This window comes from Schistocerca serialis, chromosome 1 (assembly GCF_023864345.2).
Source record: "Schistocerca serialis cubense isolate TAMUIC-IGC-003099 chromosome 1, iqSchSeri2.2, whole genome shotgun sequence".
Lineage (NCBI taxonomy): Eukaryota > Metazoa > Arthropoda > Insecta > Orthoptera > Acrididae > Schistocerca > Schistocerca serialis.
The window spans coordinates 806,674,124-806,691,065 of NC_064638.1; the positions used below are offsets into that span (position 1 = coordinate 806,674,124).

General features: G+C 37.2%; 1 protein-coding gene across 2 annotated transcripts in view; it reads left to right on the forward strand.

The window, feature by feature from the left end:
- The window catches only part of LOC126484058 (uncharacterized), a 245,360-nt gene that overhangs the window by 131,547 nt on the left and 96,871 nt on the right, over positions 1-16,942 (forward strand). For both annotated transcript variants that reach the window (XR_007587804.1, XM_050107411.1), the window contains exon 8: positions 10,386-10,589. Coding sequence is in view for 1 of the 2 variants with exons in the window: in XM_050107411.1 (XP_049963368.1) it covers positions 10,386-10,589 (204 nt within the window). In the remaining variant the exon portion in view is untranslated. The remainder of the gene's footprint in view (positions 1-10,385; positions 10,590-16,942) is intronic.

Below are 16,942 nucleotides of genomic sequence, written 5' to 3' on the forward strand. Positions count from 1 at the left end.
ACACTCATAAAGCTGTATATGCAAAATGTACCCAAAGGCAGTCACATTTGCTGAAACACCTAACTAGACAAAGTCTAAGGCAGTATATAGTACACAAGTTATCTTGTGGTCTATCTGCAATAGATGGCACATGGAACACATCCACAGTGTACTAACACGACTTTGTTATGTTACAAGTAGAGACTACAGCCATTATTCTTCCTGAGGGCCTGTAACTGTACTGCATGGCTTAATAATCGTGTAACCATCTAGGGTAAAATATCGGAATGTAAAATGATCTTCTGTTTGGAGTTCAGGGCAGAGACTACTCAGGAGTACATCATCAGCAAAATCAAAACTAGTACTGTATGGGTCTGATTGTGAAATATAAGATCCCTTGATTGTGAAGTTAGGTAGAGAATTTAAAAAAGAGAAATTGGTAAGTTGATGTTAGATATAGTAGGAAATAGAGGAATTTAGTGGCAAGAAGAACAGAACTTCTGCTCGGTGAGCACGAGGTTTATAAATACAAAATCAAGTGGGGGTAATGCATGAATGAGTCTAATAGTGAATAAGAAAATAGAAATTTGGGTAAACTTCTAGGAACAGAATTGTGAACTCTTTATTGTAGCCAAGACAAAGCAAACATCACAATAGTCAAAGTTTATATGCCAGCTAGCACCACAGATGAAGAGACTGAAAAACTGTATGACGAGATAAAAGGAATTATTCAGGTAGTTGAGGGAGATGAAAATTTTATTGAGGTGAGGACCTGGAATTCGATTGTAGGAAACCAAAGAAAAGGAAAAATAGTAAGAGAATATGGACTGGGGAGGAAAGGAATGAGAGGGGAAATGACCTGGCAAAACATTTTGCACAGAGCATAATGTAATCATTGCTAACACTTGGTTTAAGAATCATGAAAGAAGGCTGTATGTGGGAAAGAGACCTGGAGACACCAGGTCTCAGTTTGATTATATAATGGTAAGAAAGAGATTTTGACTCTAGATTTTAAACACTTAAGACATTTCCAGGGTTGCGGATGTGGACACTGACCACAATTTCCGAAGTGTACATTAAAAGTGAAGAAAGGTAGGACATCTACATCTACATGGACACTCTGCAAATCACATTTAAGTGCCTGGCAGAGGGTTCATCGAACCATCTTCACAATTCTCTATTCTTCCAATCTCGTATAGGACGTGGAAAGAACGAACGCCTATACCTTTCTGTACGAGCTCTGACTTCCCGTATTTTATCAAGGTGATCTAAGAATATAATTAAAAATACCAGAAATTGTTGAGAGTTTCAAAGGGATCATTAGGCAATGATTAACTGAAACAGAAGAAAAGAATACAATAGAAGATGAACCGGTAACTTTGAGACATGAAATATTGCGGGCAGCAGAGGATCATATAGGAAAAAGACAAGGCCAAGTAGTAATCCTTGGAAATTACACTGGAGATATTGACCTTAATCATCAAAAATGCAGTAAATGAAGCAGGTAAGAGGAAATACATGGTGCAGCCTGTCACCAACATTATTTAAAATCTGTATAGACACAAGTCCTAAGACACAGTCTCGTAAATCCAGTGAGATCAGTCTACGGTAAACTACCGTAAATAGCGTATAACTTCATTGTTTTAATACAGATTTCAGAAAAACAGCGTAACTTTATATCAGAAACTTGCCTATATACATTTGTTTATAGGCCTAATTCTCGTAACGTTTTTGGAGAATCAAAGTTAAAGTATCTCGTTTAATTGTCCTTTTTTTCATTCCATCGAGTGAAATATATAATAAATAGCGTATACCTTCGTTGTTTTAATACAGATCTCAGAAAAACAGCGGAATTTTAAATCAGAAACTTGCTTATATACATTTGTGAATAGGCTTAATTCTTGTAACGTCTTTTTTGATTTTCGGTAATTTAATTGATTTATTCTAGCTAAAGTATTATTTTTGCCATGAGTGAGAAGTGCCTGACTTGCCGTAGAATTGTTAGTTCCGGGGTTTGGTGTGATGGATGCAGTAGTTTTTTTCACTGGGGGGACGGCAGTGGCGTGGGTGTTGGGAAAGTGGATCAGGCTCATCAGTGGTTATGTAGGATTTGCAGCAGAGATAGGAAGATAGTGGAACAGGAGGGGAAAATTGCTGCCCTTCAGGCTGAGCTAGATCAGGCTAGGGAAGATCTGGACAGGTTAAGGAGGGAGAAGGGCAAAGAGAGGTGGGAAGTGGCAACAGGTAGCAGAAGGAACAGGCCTAGAACTAAGTCTGACAGTTTTGTGGTGAATGTCAAAAATAAGTTTGACCTGTTGCTTCAGTTAGAAACTGATGAGCCTCAAGCAGAGGTAGGTGTAGACAGGACACAACAAACTTTCAATAGGAAATTGAAAAAGAATGTAGGAAAGTCATCGAAAAGGAAGAAAGTTTTGTTGTTAGGCAGTTCTCATGCCAGAGGTGTAGGCCAACTTCTGCAGGAGGAATTAGGACCAGAATACCAGGTCACAAATTTTTTCAAACCAAGTGCTAGTCTGGATCAGGTGACAGAGGATTTAGGTTCACTCTGTAAAGGATTTACCAGGGAAGACACCGTGGTTATTGTGGGAGGGCCAGGGAACAGCATCGACAGAGATCCTGGGTACAGTATAGAGTGTGACCTGGTAAAGATTGCGTCGGCATCGAGACACACCAATGTTGAGTTTGTATCTGTCCGGAGACGCCATGACTGGCCTCATTTGAACTCTTCTGTTGGGAGAGTTAATTTGGAGTTGGGATGGCTGCTTGGGTCGGGTGCGGGGGCTCACATTGGTGTGGTTCCTGTTGATTATCTCAGTAGGTGGGACTATACCAGGCACGGCCTACATCTCAACAGGAAAGGGAAGGGGAAACTGGCTGGGGTAATAGCAGGAAATTTAAGGGGGGGAGGCACTGCCATGAATGGTAAAATACCAGTGGTTACAGGTGTTGGAGCAGTACCTTTTTTAGGATAGGTAAAACAGAAAGATATCAAGTTCTACAAGAGGTCAGGATTGAAACAAATCTTCAGTTTAGGAAAGAAATTAAACAGCACAATTCTAGCACATTGGATCACCAATCACAGCTATCAATTATAAATTTTCACCAATCGCCAGAAATTTTATCTCCACCAAGTTGTATCTCAGTCCTAGGTAATTGCATTGATGAATTAAAGTCACCCAACCCAGTTGACATAATCTGCCTCTCTGAACACCATGTGACCATTGGTATAGGAACTAGGCCTAAGCACAATGAGAAACTCAGACAGGAGAGTACTGCAAATGTTAGAATAAGGAAAGGTTCTCATAAAAGTATAATTAAAAATAATGTAAGTATATTTCATCAAAATATTGGGAGTTTAAAGAATAAAGTAGATGAGCTTCTGGTTTGTTTAGAAGATTTAGAAGCTGAGAATGAAATAGATATACTATGCCTGTCTGAGCATCACATTGTTACTGATATGGATAAGGTAAATGTAAGTGGTTATAAGCTCTCTGCACATGTAATGAGAGAAAATATGGAGAAAGGAGGAGTTGCCATATATGTCAAAAGTTATCATTGTGCAAAAAGTATAGAAACATATAAAAAGTAGAGAAACATATAGAAGCATGTGCCTGTGAGTTTAAATTAAATAAAGGCACATTTATAATTGTAATTGTATATAGGTCCCCATCAGGAAATTTTCATCTATTTCTGAAAAATTTGGACTCCTTGTTGTGCTATCTGTCAGACAGGGGGAAGCAAATTATTATTTGTGGGGACTTCAATGTAGATTCTCTGAAAGAGGGTAATAGGAAAAATGACCTTGAAGTATTACTCGGTTCTTTCAATTTGATACCCGTCATTGATTTTCCTACTCGGGTGGTAAAGGATAGCAGCTCACTGATAGATAACTTCTTTATAGACCAAGATAAGTTTAACCAGATAAATGCTCAGCCTGTTGAGAATGGTCTTTCTGATCATGGTGCACAGCTAGTTACAATATATGACATAGCTCCATTCAGCAATACTAAACAGTCCTCCAAAGTAGTACATTCAGTCAACGATTTAACAATTGCAAATTGCAGGGAAAGCCTACAGCAGTTAGACTGGGATTAGGTGTACCGTGAACCTGATGCCAATTTAAAATATAATTTATTTCATGACATTTTTGTAAATGCATTTGAAAACTGCTTCCCCAAGAAAATAGTTAAATATACTCGTAAGAAACCTTGTAACAAACCATGGCTTACTAAGGGTATAAAAATATCTTGTAACCGGAAAAGGGAAATGTATCTGACGGCAAGAAAGAGTAGTGACCCAGAAACTATCAAAAATTATAAAAACTACTGTGTTATATTAAGAAAAGTTATTAAAAAATCCAGGAGTATGTGTATCATGTCTGAAATCAGCAACTCTGATAATAAAATTAAAACAATTTGGAACATTATTAAAAGAGAAACAGGTCAACCAAGAGCAGAGGAAGACAGTATTACCATCAAATTGAATGAAAACTTTACGAACAAAAAGTCAGAAGTTGAAAATATTTTTAATAATCATTTTCTAAATGTTGTGGATATAGTAGGATCCAGGTGTTCATTAGAAGATGCTAGGCTGTTAATGGAAGAGGCCATACCTATGCAATTTGATACAATTGAAATCTCACCCACTTCTCCCTCTGAAATTAGGAAAATAATAAACTTACTTAAAAGCAAAAACTCACATGGAATTGATGGCATTTCCAGCAAAATACTAAAAGCTTGTTCTCAACAGATAAGTAAGATTCTCAGCCACCTGTGTAATAGCTCTCTGAAACAGGGCATTTTCCCTGATAGACTGAAATATGCTATTGTTATACCTTTGCATAAAAAGGGGGATAGATCTGATGTCAACAATTACCGTCCAATCTCCCTTCTAACAGCTTTATCCAAAATTTTTGAGAAAGTAATGTATTCAAGAGTAGCTTCACATATCTGTAAAAATGAAGTACTAACAAAATGTCAGTTTGGTTTCCAGAAAGGTTTTTCAACAGAAAATGCCATATATGCTTTCACCAGTCAAATTTTGAATGATCTGAATAACCGAACACCACCCATTGGGATTTTTTGTGATCTCTCAAAGGCTTTTGATTGTGTAAATCATGAAATTCTGCTAGACAAGCTCAAGTATTGTGGCATGAGTGGGACAGTGCACAAATGGTTTAATTCGTACCTAACTGGAAGAGTGCAGAAAGTTGAAATAAGTAGTTCTCGTAACACGCAAAGATCAGCACGTTCCTCAAACTGGGGAACTATCAAGAATGGGGTTCCACAAGGGTCAGTCTTGGGTCCTTTGTTGTTCTTATTATATATTAATGACTTGCCATTTTATATTCATGAAGAGGCAAAGTTAGTTCTCTTTGCTGATGATACAAGTATAGTAATCACACCTGAGAAACAAGAATTAACTGATGAAATTGTCAATACTGTCTTTCAGAAAATTACTAAGTGGTTCCTTGTAAACGGACTCTCACTGAATTTTGATAAGACACAGTACATACAGTTCCGTACAGTGAATGGTATGACGCCATTAATAAATATAGACCTTAATCAGAAGCATATAGCTAAGGTAGAATATTCCAAATTTTTAGGTATGTTCATTGATGAGAGATTAAATTGGAAGAAACACATTGATGATCTGCTGAAACATTTGAGTTCAGCTACTTATGCAATAAGGGTCATTGCAAATTTTGGTGATAAACATCTTAGTAAATTAGCTTACTACGCCTATTTTCACTCATTGCTTTCATATGGCATCATATTTTGGGGTAATTCATCACTGAGGAATAAAGTATTTATTGCACAAAAGCGTGTAATCAGAATAATAGCTGGAGTCCACCCAAGATCATCCTGCAGACATTTATTTAAGGATCTAGGGATATTCACAGTAGCTTCTCAGTATATATACTCTCTTATGAAATTTGTTATTAACAACCAAACCCAATTCAAAAGTAATAGCAGTGTGCATAACTACAATACCAGGAGAAAGGACGATCTTCACTATTCAAGATTAAATCTAACTTTGGCACAGAAAGGGGTGAATTATACTGGCACTAAAGTCTTTGGTCACTTACCAAATAGTATCAAAAGTCTGACAGATAACCAACAAGTATTTAAGAAGAAATTAAAAGAATTTCTGAATGACAACTCCTTCTACTCCATAGAGGAATTTTTAGATATAAATTAAGAAAAAAAAATTAAAAAAATAAAAATAAAAAATAAAGAAAAACAAAAAACACAAAAAATAAAGTTGTTATATTAACTTAAGTATGTTGTTAAATTAACCTAATTATGTCATGTATTGGAAAATTTGACTCGTTCCACATCATTACGAAATATCGTATTCATGATCCATGGAACTAGTATTAATCTAATCTAATCTAATCTAGAAATTAAAGGTGAAGTTTGTTTACATCACTTACTATTTGCTGATGATCAAGTAGTTATAGCACAAGGTGGAGATGATGCAAATTATATATGTAACCAGTTAGAATGGAATACAGAAACTCAGGATTGAAGATTAATTATCAGGAAATGGAATACTTCACATATGATCCAGATGACTTATACACAGAGGTGGTCAACATTTTCTGCTATTAGGGGCCATTTTAGAGAGTGAGGGAAAATCAGAAGTAGAAGTTAATAGAAGAATTAGCAGTGGAAGGAAGATCATTGGGATGCTCAACTCAATCTTATGGAGCAGAAATGTAATAAGGTGAACCAAAAGAGTCATATATAAATTGGTACTAAGAATTTCTATAAAAGAGAAAATTTAAAAAATGTGAAATAATGGAGAGAATGGAAATAAGAGAAAGAATACATGATATGATGGATAGAAGGAAGTTACGATGATACAACCATGTAAGGAAACTGGAGAAAGCCAGAAAATGATTCTGGAATGGTAACTGGAGGGAAAGAAGAGAAGAGTACTCCCTATGACAACCTGGATCCAAAATGTACAGTTAACAATGAGAAGACTTGGTACAGAGGAAGAAGATATACTAGATTGGAACACCTAGAGGGATTTCCTGTGGAGATAAATTAAGATCTTATGTAACAGGTGTAATAATTTCTGGATATTTGTTATGTTGGAAAAAAAACCTTTGTATTGAGGAAAATCTCAACAGATAAAAAGAAATAGATCAAATCCAAGGCTGTAGAAGTGTGTGTGACTAGTGGGAATTTAGGTGCCACTTATAGGAAAATTTGAAGAAAAGGTAGGCTGTATGAAAATTAGGAGCTCAGAGGGTAAGCCAGTATTAAGTGAAGAAGGGAAAGTTGAAGGGTGGAAGGGATATATACAAGGGCTGTCAAAGGAAAGTGAACTTGAAAACAATTAGGTAGTTGAAGATGAAGTGGGAGATATGATACTTGTGAGAAGAATTGTCAGGTAACTGAAATACCAAAGTGGAAACAAGGCCTCTGGACTAGATGATATTCCCTCAGAATTATCGAGAACTTCGGGAGAACCAGCCATGACAAATTTCTTCCACCTGGTGTGCAAGATGTGTGTGACAGGGGAAGTGCCCTCGCACTTAAAGAAGACGTTACAAGGAAAGCAGGTGCATGCTGACGGGTATGTATTTTCCTGTGAACTCTTAGTTTAATAAGCCATGGTTTCAGAATACTGACACAAATTATTTACAGAAGAATGGAAAAACTGGTAGAATGCAACCTTGGAGAAGATCAATTTGGGTTCCAGATAAATGTATTAAGATGTGAGACATTATTAACCCTAACAGTTATCTTTAAAAATGAATTGAAGAAAGGTTTACCTTTTATATTTAGCATTTGTAGATTTAGAGAAAGCTTTTAGCAGTGTTGACTAGCTTACATTTTTGAATCCTGAAGGTTGTAATGATAAAATACAAGGAGCGAAAGGTTATCTGCAACTTGTAGAAAACCAGGCAGCAGCCATAAAAGTCAAAGAACATGAAAAGGGAAGCAATGGTTGCGAAGGTAGTTAGACAAATTTTTAGCCTATAACTGATGTTATTCAGTCTGTACATTGAGCAGGCTGCATCAGAAACCAAGGATAAATTTGAAAAGGGTATTAAAAATTCAGGAAGTAGTAACAGTTTTGAAACTGATGGCATCGTAATTCTGTCAGAGATGATAAAATACTTAGAAGGGAATTGAGTGGAATTGATACTGTCTTGAAAAGAGGCAATAAGATGGACATCAATAAATGTAAAACAAAGGTAATGGAATTTAGGTGAATTAAATCAGGTGATCTTGAGGGAAACATTCGGAAATGAACCCCTAAAGTAGTAGATGACTTTTGATATGTGGACAGCAAAAGTAACTGATGGTAGCAGAAGTAGAAAGGATATAAAATGCTAGATGACAATTTCAAGAAAAGCATATCTGAGAAAGATAGATTTGTTAACATCAGGTATGAATTTAAATGTTGAGGAGTATTTGTCTGGAGTGTAGGCTTTTACAGATGTGAAACTTGGATGAGAAACATTTCGGAGAAGAGAGTAGTAGCTTTTGAAATGTACTATGAAAAAATAAATAAAAAAATAAATAAAAGTTCAGGATTAGATGGGTTCATGGAGCAACTGAATCGAGTTTGGAGAAAAAAAGAAATTTATGGCAATAGTCGACCAAGAGAAGGGATCAGTTATACAACACATCATGAGTCATCAAGGAATAGTCAGTTAGATAATGGAAGGAAATATGGAATGTAAAAATTACAGGAGGAGACCAAGGCTTGAATGCAGTTAGTTCAAATGGATGTAGGTTGCAGTTGTTATGCAGAGATGAAGAGGCTTGCACAAGATATACTAGCATGAAAATCTGCACTAACCAGTCCATGGACTAAACTACAACATGTCGAACACATTCATGATTCAGTTTGTAGAAAAGATGGAATTGTAATCAAATAAATCACTTTCTGATCCTTACAGAGTATAAATTACGATCAAATTTCACAATAAAATGTTAGTAAAAGAGGTCTATGTGAACAAATGTGGAAAGGCAAAAATGCTTAACTTCCTTATAGGGTAACATCATCCAGATTTCAATGTTTCTCTGGTTTTGTAGTTTTCTTATGTAAATATTGCCACATTAGACTGTCAGTGATAGTGCATGGGATTTATAGAACAAAATAAGGTTATTCATCTTGACTGACCATATACTGCAAAATACTTGGACCTTATGTTAAACGTATAGGGTAACATCATCCAGATTTCAATGTTTTTCTGGTTTTGTAGTTTTCTTATGTAAATATTGCCACATTAGACTGTCAGTGATAGTGCATGGGATTTATAGAACAAAATAAGATTATTCATCTTGACTGACCATATACTGCAAAATACTTGGACCTTAAGTTAAACATATAGGTGGAAATAAAATAGACAGTGCAAGAAAACTGGCGTGATCCGATGCCAAGTATCTAAGGTAATGTATGCTGCCTGAGAGGAGGTGACAGAACTTCAGATGTTTATTGAAGTTGAAGGGGTTCAACTGGAATATTAAGTGGTGAATAACATCTGAACACTGTCAATTCAGCACCCAAAACATTGTAAGGATAGTAATTCCTTTACTCTGTTCATTTCACATTCTCTATATTCTCTACAGGTGCAACATAGTACCACAATTTTTTTTAAATGCAGTTCAGGGTGGGGCAGGTCTCTGGCTGTGAAGGCCAGACCTCGACAGCCAGACACAGTGGTCATGTGCGTGAGTTGCATTTGTGTGTGTGTGTGTGTGTGTGTGTGTGTGTGTGTGTGTGTGTGTGTGTGTGTGTGTGTGATCCAGAAGGGGGCCTTTTGGCCAGAGCTTACCTGTTTACGAATCTTTTGTTGTGCCTGTTGCGACTCAACATCTCTGTTATATGGTGAGCAGCTATCGATCCTTTTCATAGTATTAAAGATGTGAATGGTTTTTGGAGAATGCTGAGATAGCCTTAATAGACAAAGACTATATAAAGAAGACAGCGTAACAGGGCTGCCTCTGAGATGCATCTTTGATATTAGACATTATTTAATTCAAATATTTGTTACATACACTAATCAAAAGTTGTGATTCTTTTTTGTGCTATTGTGAAAACATTGTATAACATACTACACTGTGGCTTCCAGATTGTTCAGTTTCTGGAAATATCACTTGAAATAATCAAAAATCTTAGTAATAGCTCTGGTAGTTCTAATTTAATTTTTCTACGTTTACCTCAAATCACTTGAGAAAATACAGCCATTGCTTATTTCTTCCTTATCACTTGACAAAAGTAGTACTGTAATTTGTTTTTGAGAGGTTGTTAATCGCCTGCTCCCGCTCCTCCTCATCCCCCCCCCCCCCCCCCCCTTCTGTCCAGTTTTGCTTGTTTCAGAGGCTTTTTGTACATGCCATTAATTCTTCTGACAGGATAGAAGCCTACTGAAGGATGCTGAGGCAGAAATGAAGAAAATGCAAGATACAATGACGAACCAAGAGGCAGAAATTCATTCTCTCAAGCAGCAAAGTGAAACATTACTGCTAAGGTTAAATGAGGCAAAGTCAAAGAATCAGCTATTGGAGAATAGTAAGACAGCTGTTCAAAAGGCCTTGGAAGAAACTAAAAAGAAGGAGGTAATCTTGATGCCTGGACATATTCATTTTGTAGTTGCTGCTTCTTGATGATTTTTAAAAAGATTTTAACTGTTTTGAGACCTGTGTTGGAGAGTTCTGTTCAAAGAAGCTATAAATTATTGTGGTTCAGCTATTGTGTATACATATTATGTGGCCTCATTTTAAAATAACAGAAATAAGTTCAAAATTGTAAACATATGTTATGAACAAGTCATCCACTGGATGCAATATTTTGCATTATGGTTTTGTGGCAACAGAGTAATATGTAAATAAATTACTTTTAATTTTTGTGTAGTGTGTACAGGCTTAGAGGATAAGAAAGTTAAATTTATGTGAGGTGAAGCTGCAGCTTGATGAATGGAGAAATGCAGAGCATACAATATTTACAGTATCCTTCGAGTCTGTATTGACTGAGAGACAGAAGCTGATTGAGTTACATATGTTCACAAGATTAATATAATCGGAAGAATACAGGGCTATTACAAATGATTGAAGCGATTTCATAAATTCACTGTAGCTCCATTCGTTGACATATGGTCACGACACACTACAGATACATAGAAAAATTCATAAAGTTTTGTTCGGCTGAAGCCGCACTTCAGGTTTCTGCCGCCAGAGTGCTCGAGAGCGCAGTGAGACAAAATGGCGACAGGAGCCGAGAAAGCGTATGTCGTGCTTGAAATGCACTCACATCAGTCAGTCATAACAGTGCAACGACACTTCAGGACAAAGTTCAACAAAGATCCACCAACTGCTAACTCCATTCGGTGATGGTATGCGCAGTTTAAAGCTTTTGGATGCCTCTGTAAGGGGAAATTAACGGGTCGGCCTGCAGTGAGCGAAGAAGCGGTTGAACGCATGCGGGCAAGTTTCAAGCGTAGCCCGCGGAAGTCGATGAATAAAGCAAGCAGGCAGCTAAACGTACCACAGCCGACGGTTTGGAAAATCTTACGGAAAGGGCTAAAGCAGAAGCCTTACCGTTTACAATTGCTACAAGCCCTGACACCCGATGACAAAGTTAAACACTTTGAATTTTTGGCGCGGTTGCAACAGCTCATGGAAGACGATGCGTTCAGTGCGAAACTTGTTTTCAGTGATGAAGCAACATTTTTTCTTAATGGTGAAGTGAACAGACACAATGTGCGAATCTGGGCGGTAGAGAATCCTCACGCATTCGTGCAGCAAATTCACAATTCACCAAAAGTTAACGTGTTTTGTGCAATCTCACAGTTTAAAGTTTACGTCCCCTTTTTCATCTGCGAAAAAAACATTACAGGACACGTGTATCTGGACATGCTGGAAAATTGGCTCATGCCACAACTGGAGACCGACAGCGCCGACTTCATCTTTCAACAGGAGGGTGCTCCACCGCACTTCCATCATGATGTTCGGCATTTCTTAAACAGGAGATTGGAAAACCGATGGATCGGTCGTGGTGGAGATAATGATCAGCAATTCATGTCATGGCCTCCACGCTCTCCCGACTTAACCCCATGCGATTTTTTTCTGTGGGGTTATGTGAAAGATTCAGTGTTTAAACCTCCTCTACCAAGAAACGTGCCAGAACTGCGAGCTTGCATCAACGATGCTTTCGAACTTATTGATGGGGACATGCTGCGCCGAGTGTGGGAGGAACTTGATTATCGGCTTGATGTCTGCCGAATCACTAAAGGGGCACATATCGAACATTTGTGAATGCCTAAAAAAACTTTTTGAGTTTTTGTATGTGTGTGCAAAGCATTGTGAAAGTATCTCAAATAATAAAGTTATTGTAGAGCTGTGAAATCGCTTCAATCATTTGTAATAACCCCGTATTTCCTGCAGCCACTTTTGCATAATATTATACTAAATTGCTACTCATAAAGATATGTTTTTCTCAGTTTATTCGTTACATTGTTCAAGGGATAAATTATCTTTTCGTGTAACTAGAAGTTGAGAATACTTAACATTTGTTTTTGTAAAGGTAGAGTTGTCACGTAACAGTCTTTTTTAATACAAAGGCATATTAAATTCTAAAGAGAGATAAGAAACTGTACAATATTCTCTCTTCAGTTGGAGAGAGAGAGAGAGAGAGAGAGGGGGGGGGGGGAGGTGAGTGAGTGAGTGAGTTTGCTTACAGCCAGTACACATTGTTTAGTTGCATGATATGTACATGATGAATGAAGAATATTTCATATTAGTGTTCTAAGTGACAGAAATTGAGACTTAAATGTAATGATATTGTTTGCAAAACTGACTGAGTCTTGACAAATTGGGACTGAACAGATAACTTTTCTTCACAGAAGGTGAACTATTAATTACAAAGTACAAAATCATACTTGTATAACTAAAAAAAAGCCTTTACAAAATTCTTCGCATGTTTGGAAATCAGTCGCATGCTCTAAGAACAGGAAAATTTTTTAGCTGTGGAAAATCCTGGGCTGCTTTACCCACAGATGGTTTGAATCTGTTTGAAGGGTAGAAAATTTAGTGAGTGGGGAGCTCACAGTTCAATTTTGGGTCCTCTCCTATTCCTTTTATTTTTATATGACCATACACTTAACATTCAACAAACAGAATTGGTACTTTTTGTTGACGATACTAATTTATAATAAATCCCATTAGAGAGAAAGTAACGGAAGAAATTGTTAATTACGTATTTCAAAGAATTATTAAGTAGCTATCAAAAAATGAACTCTCCCTAAATTTAAACTTTTGTACAACAAACAATAATACCGACAGTTGTAGCACACGAGCAGAAGTCAGTAAATGGTGTAGAATGCTCCAGATTTCTGGGTCTACATATTGATGAAAACTTTTAATTAGAAGAAGCATATTACTGAACTTCTCAAACCTTACTTCAGCTACTTTTGCTCTTCATGTCATTGCTTATCTTGTAAACAAACGAATGAACCTCCTGACATCTTTTGCATATGTCCACTCGCTAATGTGTTATGGAATACTTTTCTGGCGTAACTCACCGTATGGAAAGAAGTATTGAATGCACAAAAATGAGCAATAAGAATATTATGTGTTAAACTCAAGATATTAGGCATTTTAACTGTTCTGCCACACTACATAAATTCATCAATGGAATTCGACATAAATAATCCACCAAAATTTAAGAACAATGAGATCCATGCCTACTATCCTGGAGGGGGAAAATGACCTTTATTTCCCATTATTAAAGCTGTCAGTGGCTCAGCAACAAAAAATTTGATCATTTGCCCAATAACACAAAATATCACTGATGGATATAATGTCTTTGTTTTATTTATCTTCAAAATAAGTCACTGTCACTGAAAATTATGGCTGTGGGAAACATTATGAAATAGAGTTATGTATTGCAGCTATGCATTGATGTCAGTTGTTGGCATTAAATGAAGATTTGTGTCAGCCTGGAACTTGAATTTAGATTTCCTGCTTATGCTGAGTGGTCACTTAAAGTAATTTGGCTGTCCAAGCATACCTCCACGTTATGTTGTGAAGATATAGGCATTGTAATCATCAATGATGCATCTGTGCCCTGATGGGCTAAATGACGATAAAATATTTGTCTCCCTGTGTGGGAATGATGCTCTGTACAAGCATAAGGGTTTTGACTATATGACAGATGGAATTTTGGATCAGTCCTGTAGACATGCTTACATAGATGGATGGTTAAGGGGCCTGCTTGTGATGAGTGGGAAATCTTTGTTTGAGTCCCAAGTCTGGCACAAATTTTCGTGCTTTCCAAACAGCTGGCATCAACATATATTCCCAATATGTGAATCTATTCCATAACCTAGAATGTCTGACAGGTAGCAAAGCAGATTTTAAATCTAACATAAATTCATTTCTTGTGGACAACTCCTTCTATTCTATGGACGAACTTCTGTTTAAAAACTGGTAGCATGCATAAAAATATTGTTTTTAAGTGTAGTTGCATGATACGAATGCATGGTTTCTGTTGTTTCAGACATGTCCGAAAGGACAGATACCGTGTGGAATCTGCAGCTGTGTTAAAGTTTATGTAAATTGAAGGTGGGAAGTTGGGGCGAGGGGGCAGAAAGGGAAGGGGAGGGAAAGGAATGAACTTATGATGTCGGCGGTATCAGGACTTTGTGGAGTCTGCAGTGCTGAGTGAAAATGTGTGTCATACTGAGATTCAGACCGGGGCAGTGTGCTTACAAGTCAGTTACATTAACCAGTGTGTTATCTGGACACAGAGTTTATCGCAGTTGCGTGGTTTGTCTTGGTATACTGCTTGGCCGACCCACATTCCCACCCAGCACCACCTGTCCGCAGTCCCTTTCCATGTCCTCCATACTCACTACTTTGAGATTCTCACAGGAGGTCAAATGTGATTGTGCTTGCATACTGAAGGTGGTGGATTCATTGACCATTGAGGCGACTCAGTTATATGAATGCCTGGTGTCTCATTTTGAACATGTCTGCAAGAGCAAACACCACACATTCGTATAATTGATTCAATTCAATGGGCAATGAATCTACAACCTTCAGTGTACGTGCACAATATTCTTTGACTTCCAGCAGTAATCTAAAATTAGCAAGAATGGAGGACTTGGGCAGGGACTGCGGATAGGTGGTGCTAGGTGGGAATGGGAATCAGCTGGGGAGCAAGCGTAGATAGCTTGTGCATTTGCAAAGAACTGTGTGTCCAGATGGAGCAGTGGTTGACGCAACTGCTTAGTAAGCAGGAGATTGCAGGTTTGAATCCTGGTCCAAGATAAGTTTTTTCTTGGTTCTGCTGACTCCACATAAAGTCTCGATGCAGCTGACATCATGAGTATCTTCCCTTTCCTTTCCTTTCTCACTTTTGCCACATTTAACAGTTAACATTAGAAGAAATAAAAAATCTCAGATTCACTCCTTGTGAGCCAATTATTTTGTTTATCTTTAAAAGCAAAAGTAAAATCAGTTTAACACTTTGCCGTCTGCATGTCTCGTACAAATTTATTCACTTGGCGCCGGCAGTGCTAATTCGGATTACTTGGCTTGTCGCCGGCCGCTTGTCACCTTTCTGTTGATGACAAGCTTCAAACACATTGACTTTTGCGTGCTTTAATTTTTCCGGAATTCCTCTATTTTGCTGTATCATTCCACAAACTCAAATTTTCTTTTCAAGTAACTTCTCTGCATGTTCTACACTGTTATAATAATTATCCATGTAGAGGTGGTGCCACTTTCCATTAGAAGGTGTCAGTAGTTCTGTCACGGTTTCTGCTAAAGGTTGTCTTGTGCCAGAATATATCTTGAATGAGGAAATGTATCCCGTACTCGAATCTCACAGGATCCAAATGAGTATGCCATATTTCATAATTTTCGATGGATTGTAAACTTTAAAATTTAACTATCCACGCCATGGTATCATTCCTTCATCATTTGAGATGTTTTGACTTGGATTAAACGTTTTGGAAAAATAATCAATTACAAATTGCACTTTGAAAAGCTGGTTGGCATTATCCGGTTGGTTGTTGTTGTTGTTGGAAAAATGTAAAAATGATAATTTTTGTCTAAATCTGCCGCGGGACATCCTTTTGCGAAATATTGGTGTGTCTATCAACAGATTCATTGACCAGTAATCATTGATCCCTGTTTTTTTTTACAATTCCTATAAGGATAGCAAGCCCAAATCATTTTCTAAGTTTGGGTCCAGTAACGTCGACAAATTTGGCATTTTTTTTTTTAAATCCAGTTTCCGTCTATTGCAATTTTGACTGTAATACTTGTTGGATTTGTTGCTAATATATTCAAATAGATCGTTCCCAATATATAATTCTACGATATCCAGGACACTCTGTGTATTGTTGGGAAATGTGTGTGGACCCTGAGATCCTTCAAATCTTTTATTGGTCCTCAGCAAATCATAGTCTGTCTTCTTCAACTGATTCATCTGAATCAGTTGGCAACCGTAGCATTCGCCGAATTCTTCTTGGACGTATTTCATTATCTTCTGATGATTCTGCTTCACTTTCATTTTTTTGATATCCAATCGGCCAAATTGTCCGGAATGTCAGACAAGATGTCCATGCACTCAGCATAAATAATCGTACTGTCTCTTTCGTCTGCCATGATGAAAGTGCACAAGTACTTATAAAAACAAAAAAACTTGTTGACATCTGTAACTTATTGTTACGTAAACAAAACACTAATAGAATGAAAAAAAAACTGCTGTCACTGGCCGCTGCACGATTTTATGCTCACAACACCACTGTTGTGTCGGCGGTCATTGACCACTATCTCGCGCACGACACCACTGTGGTGTCATCGGATGACAAAGTGTTAATAAATTTTTTTTATAAAATTTACAGACAACCAGGAGGCACATGATATATACTGTGACTATTGGAATTGAGTTGAATATTTTTCTT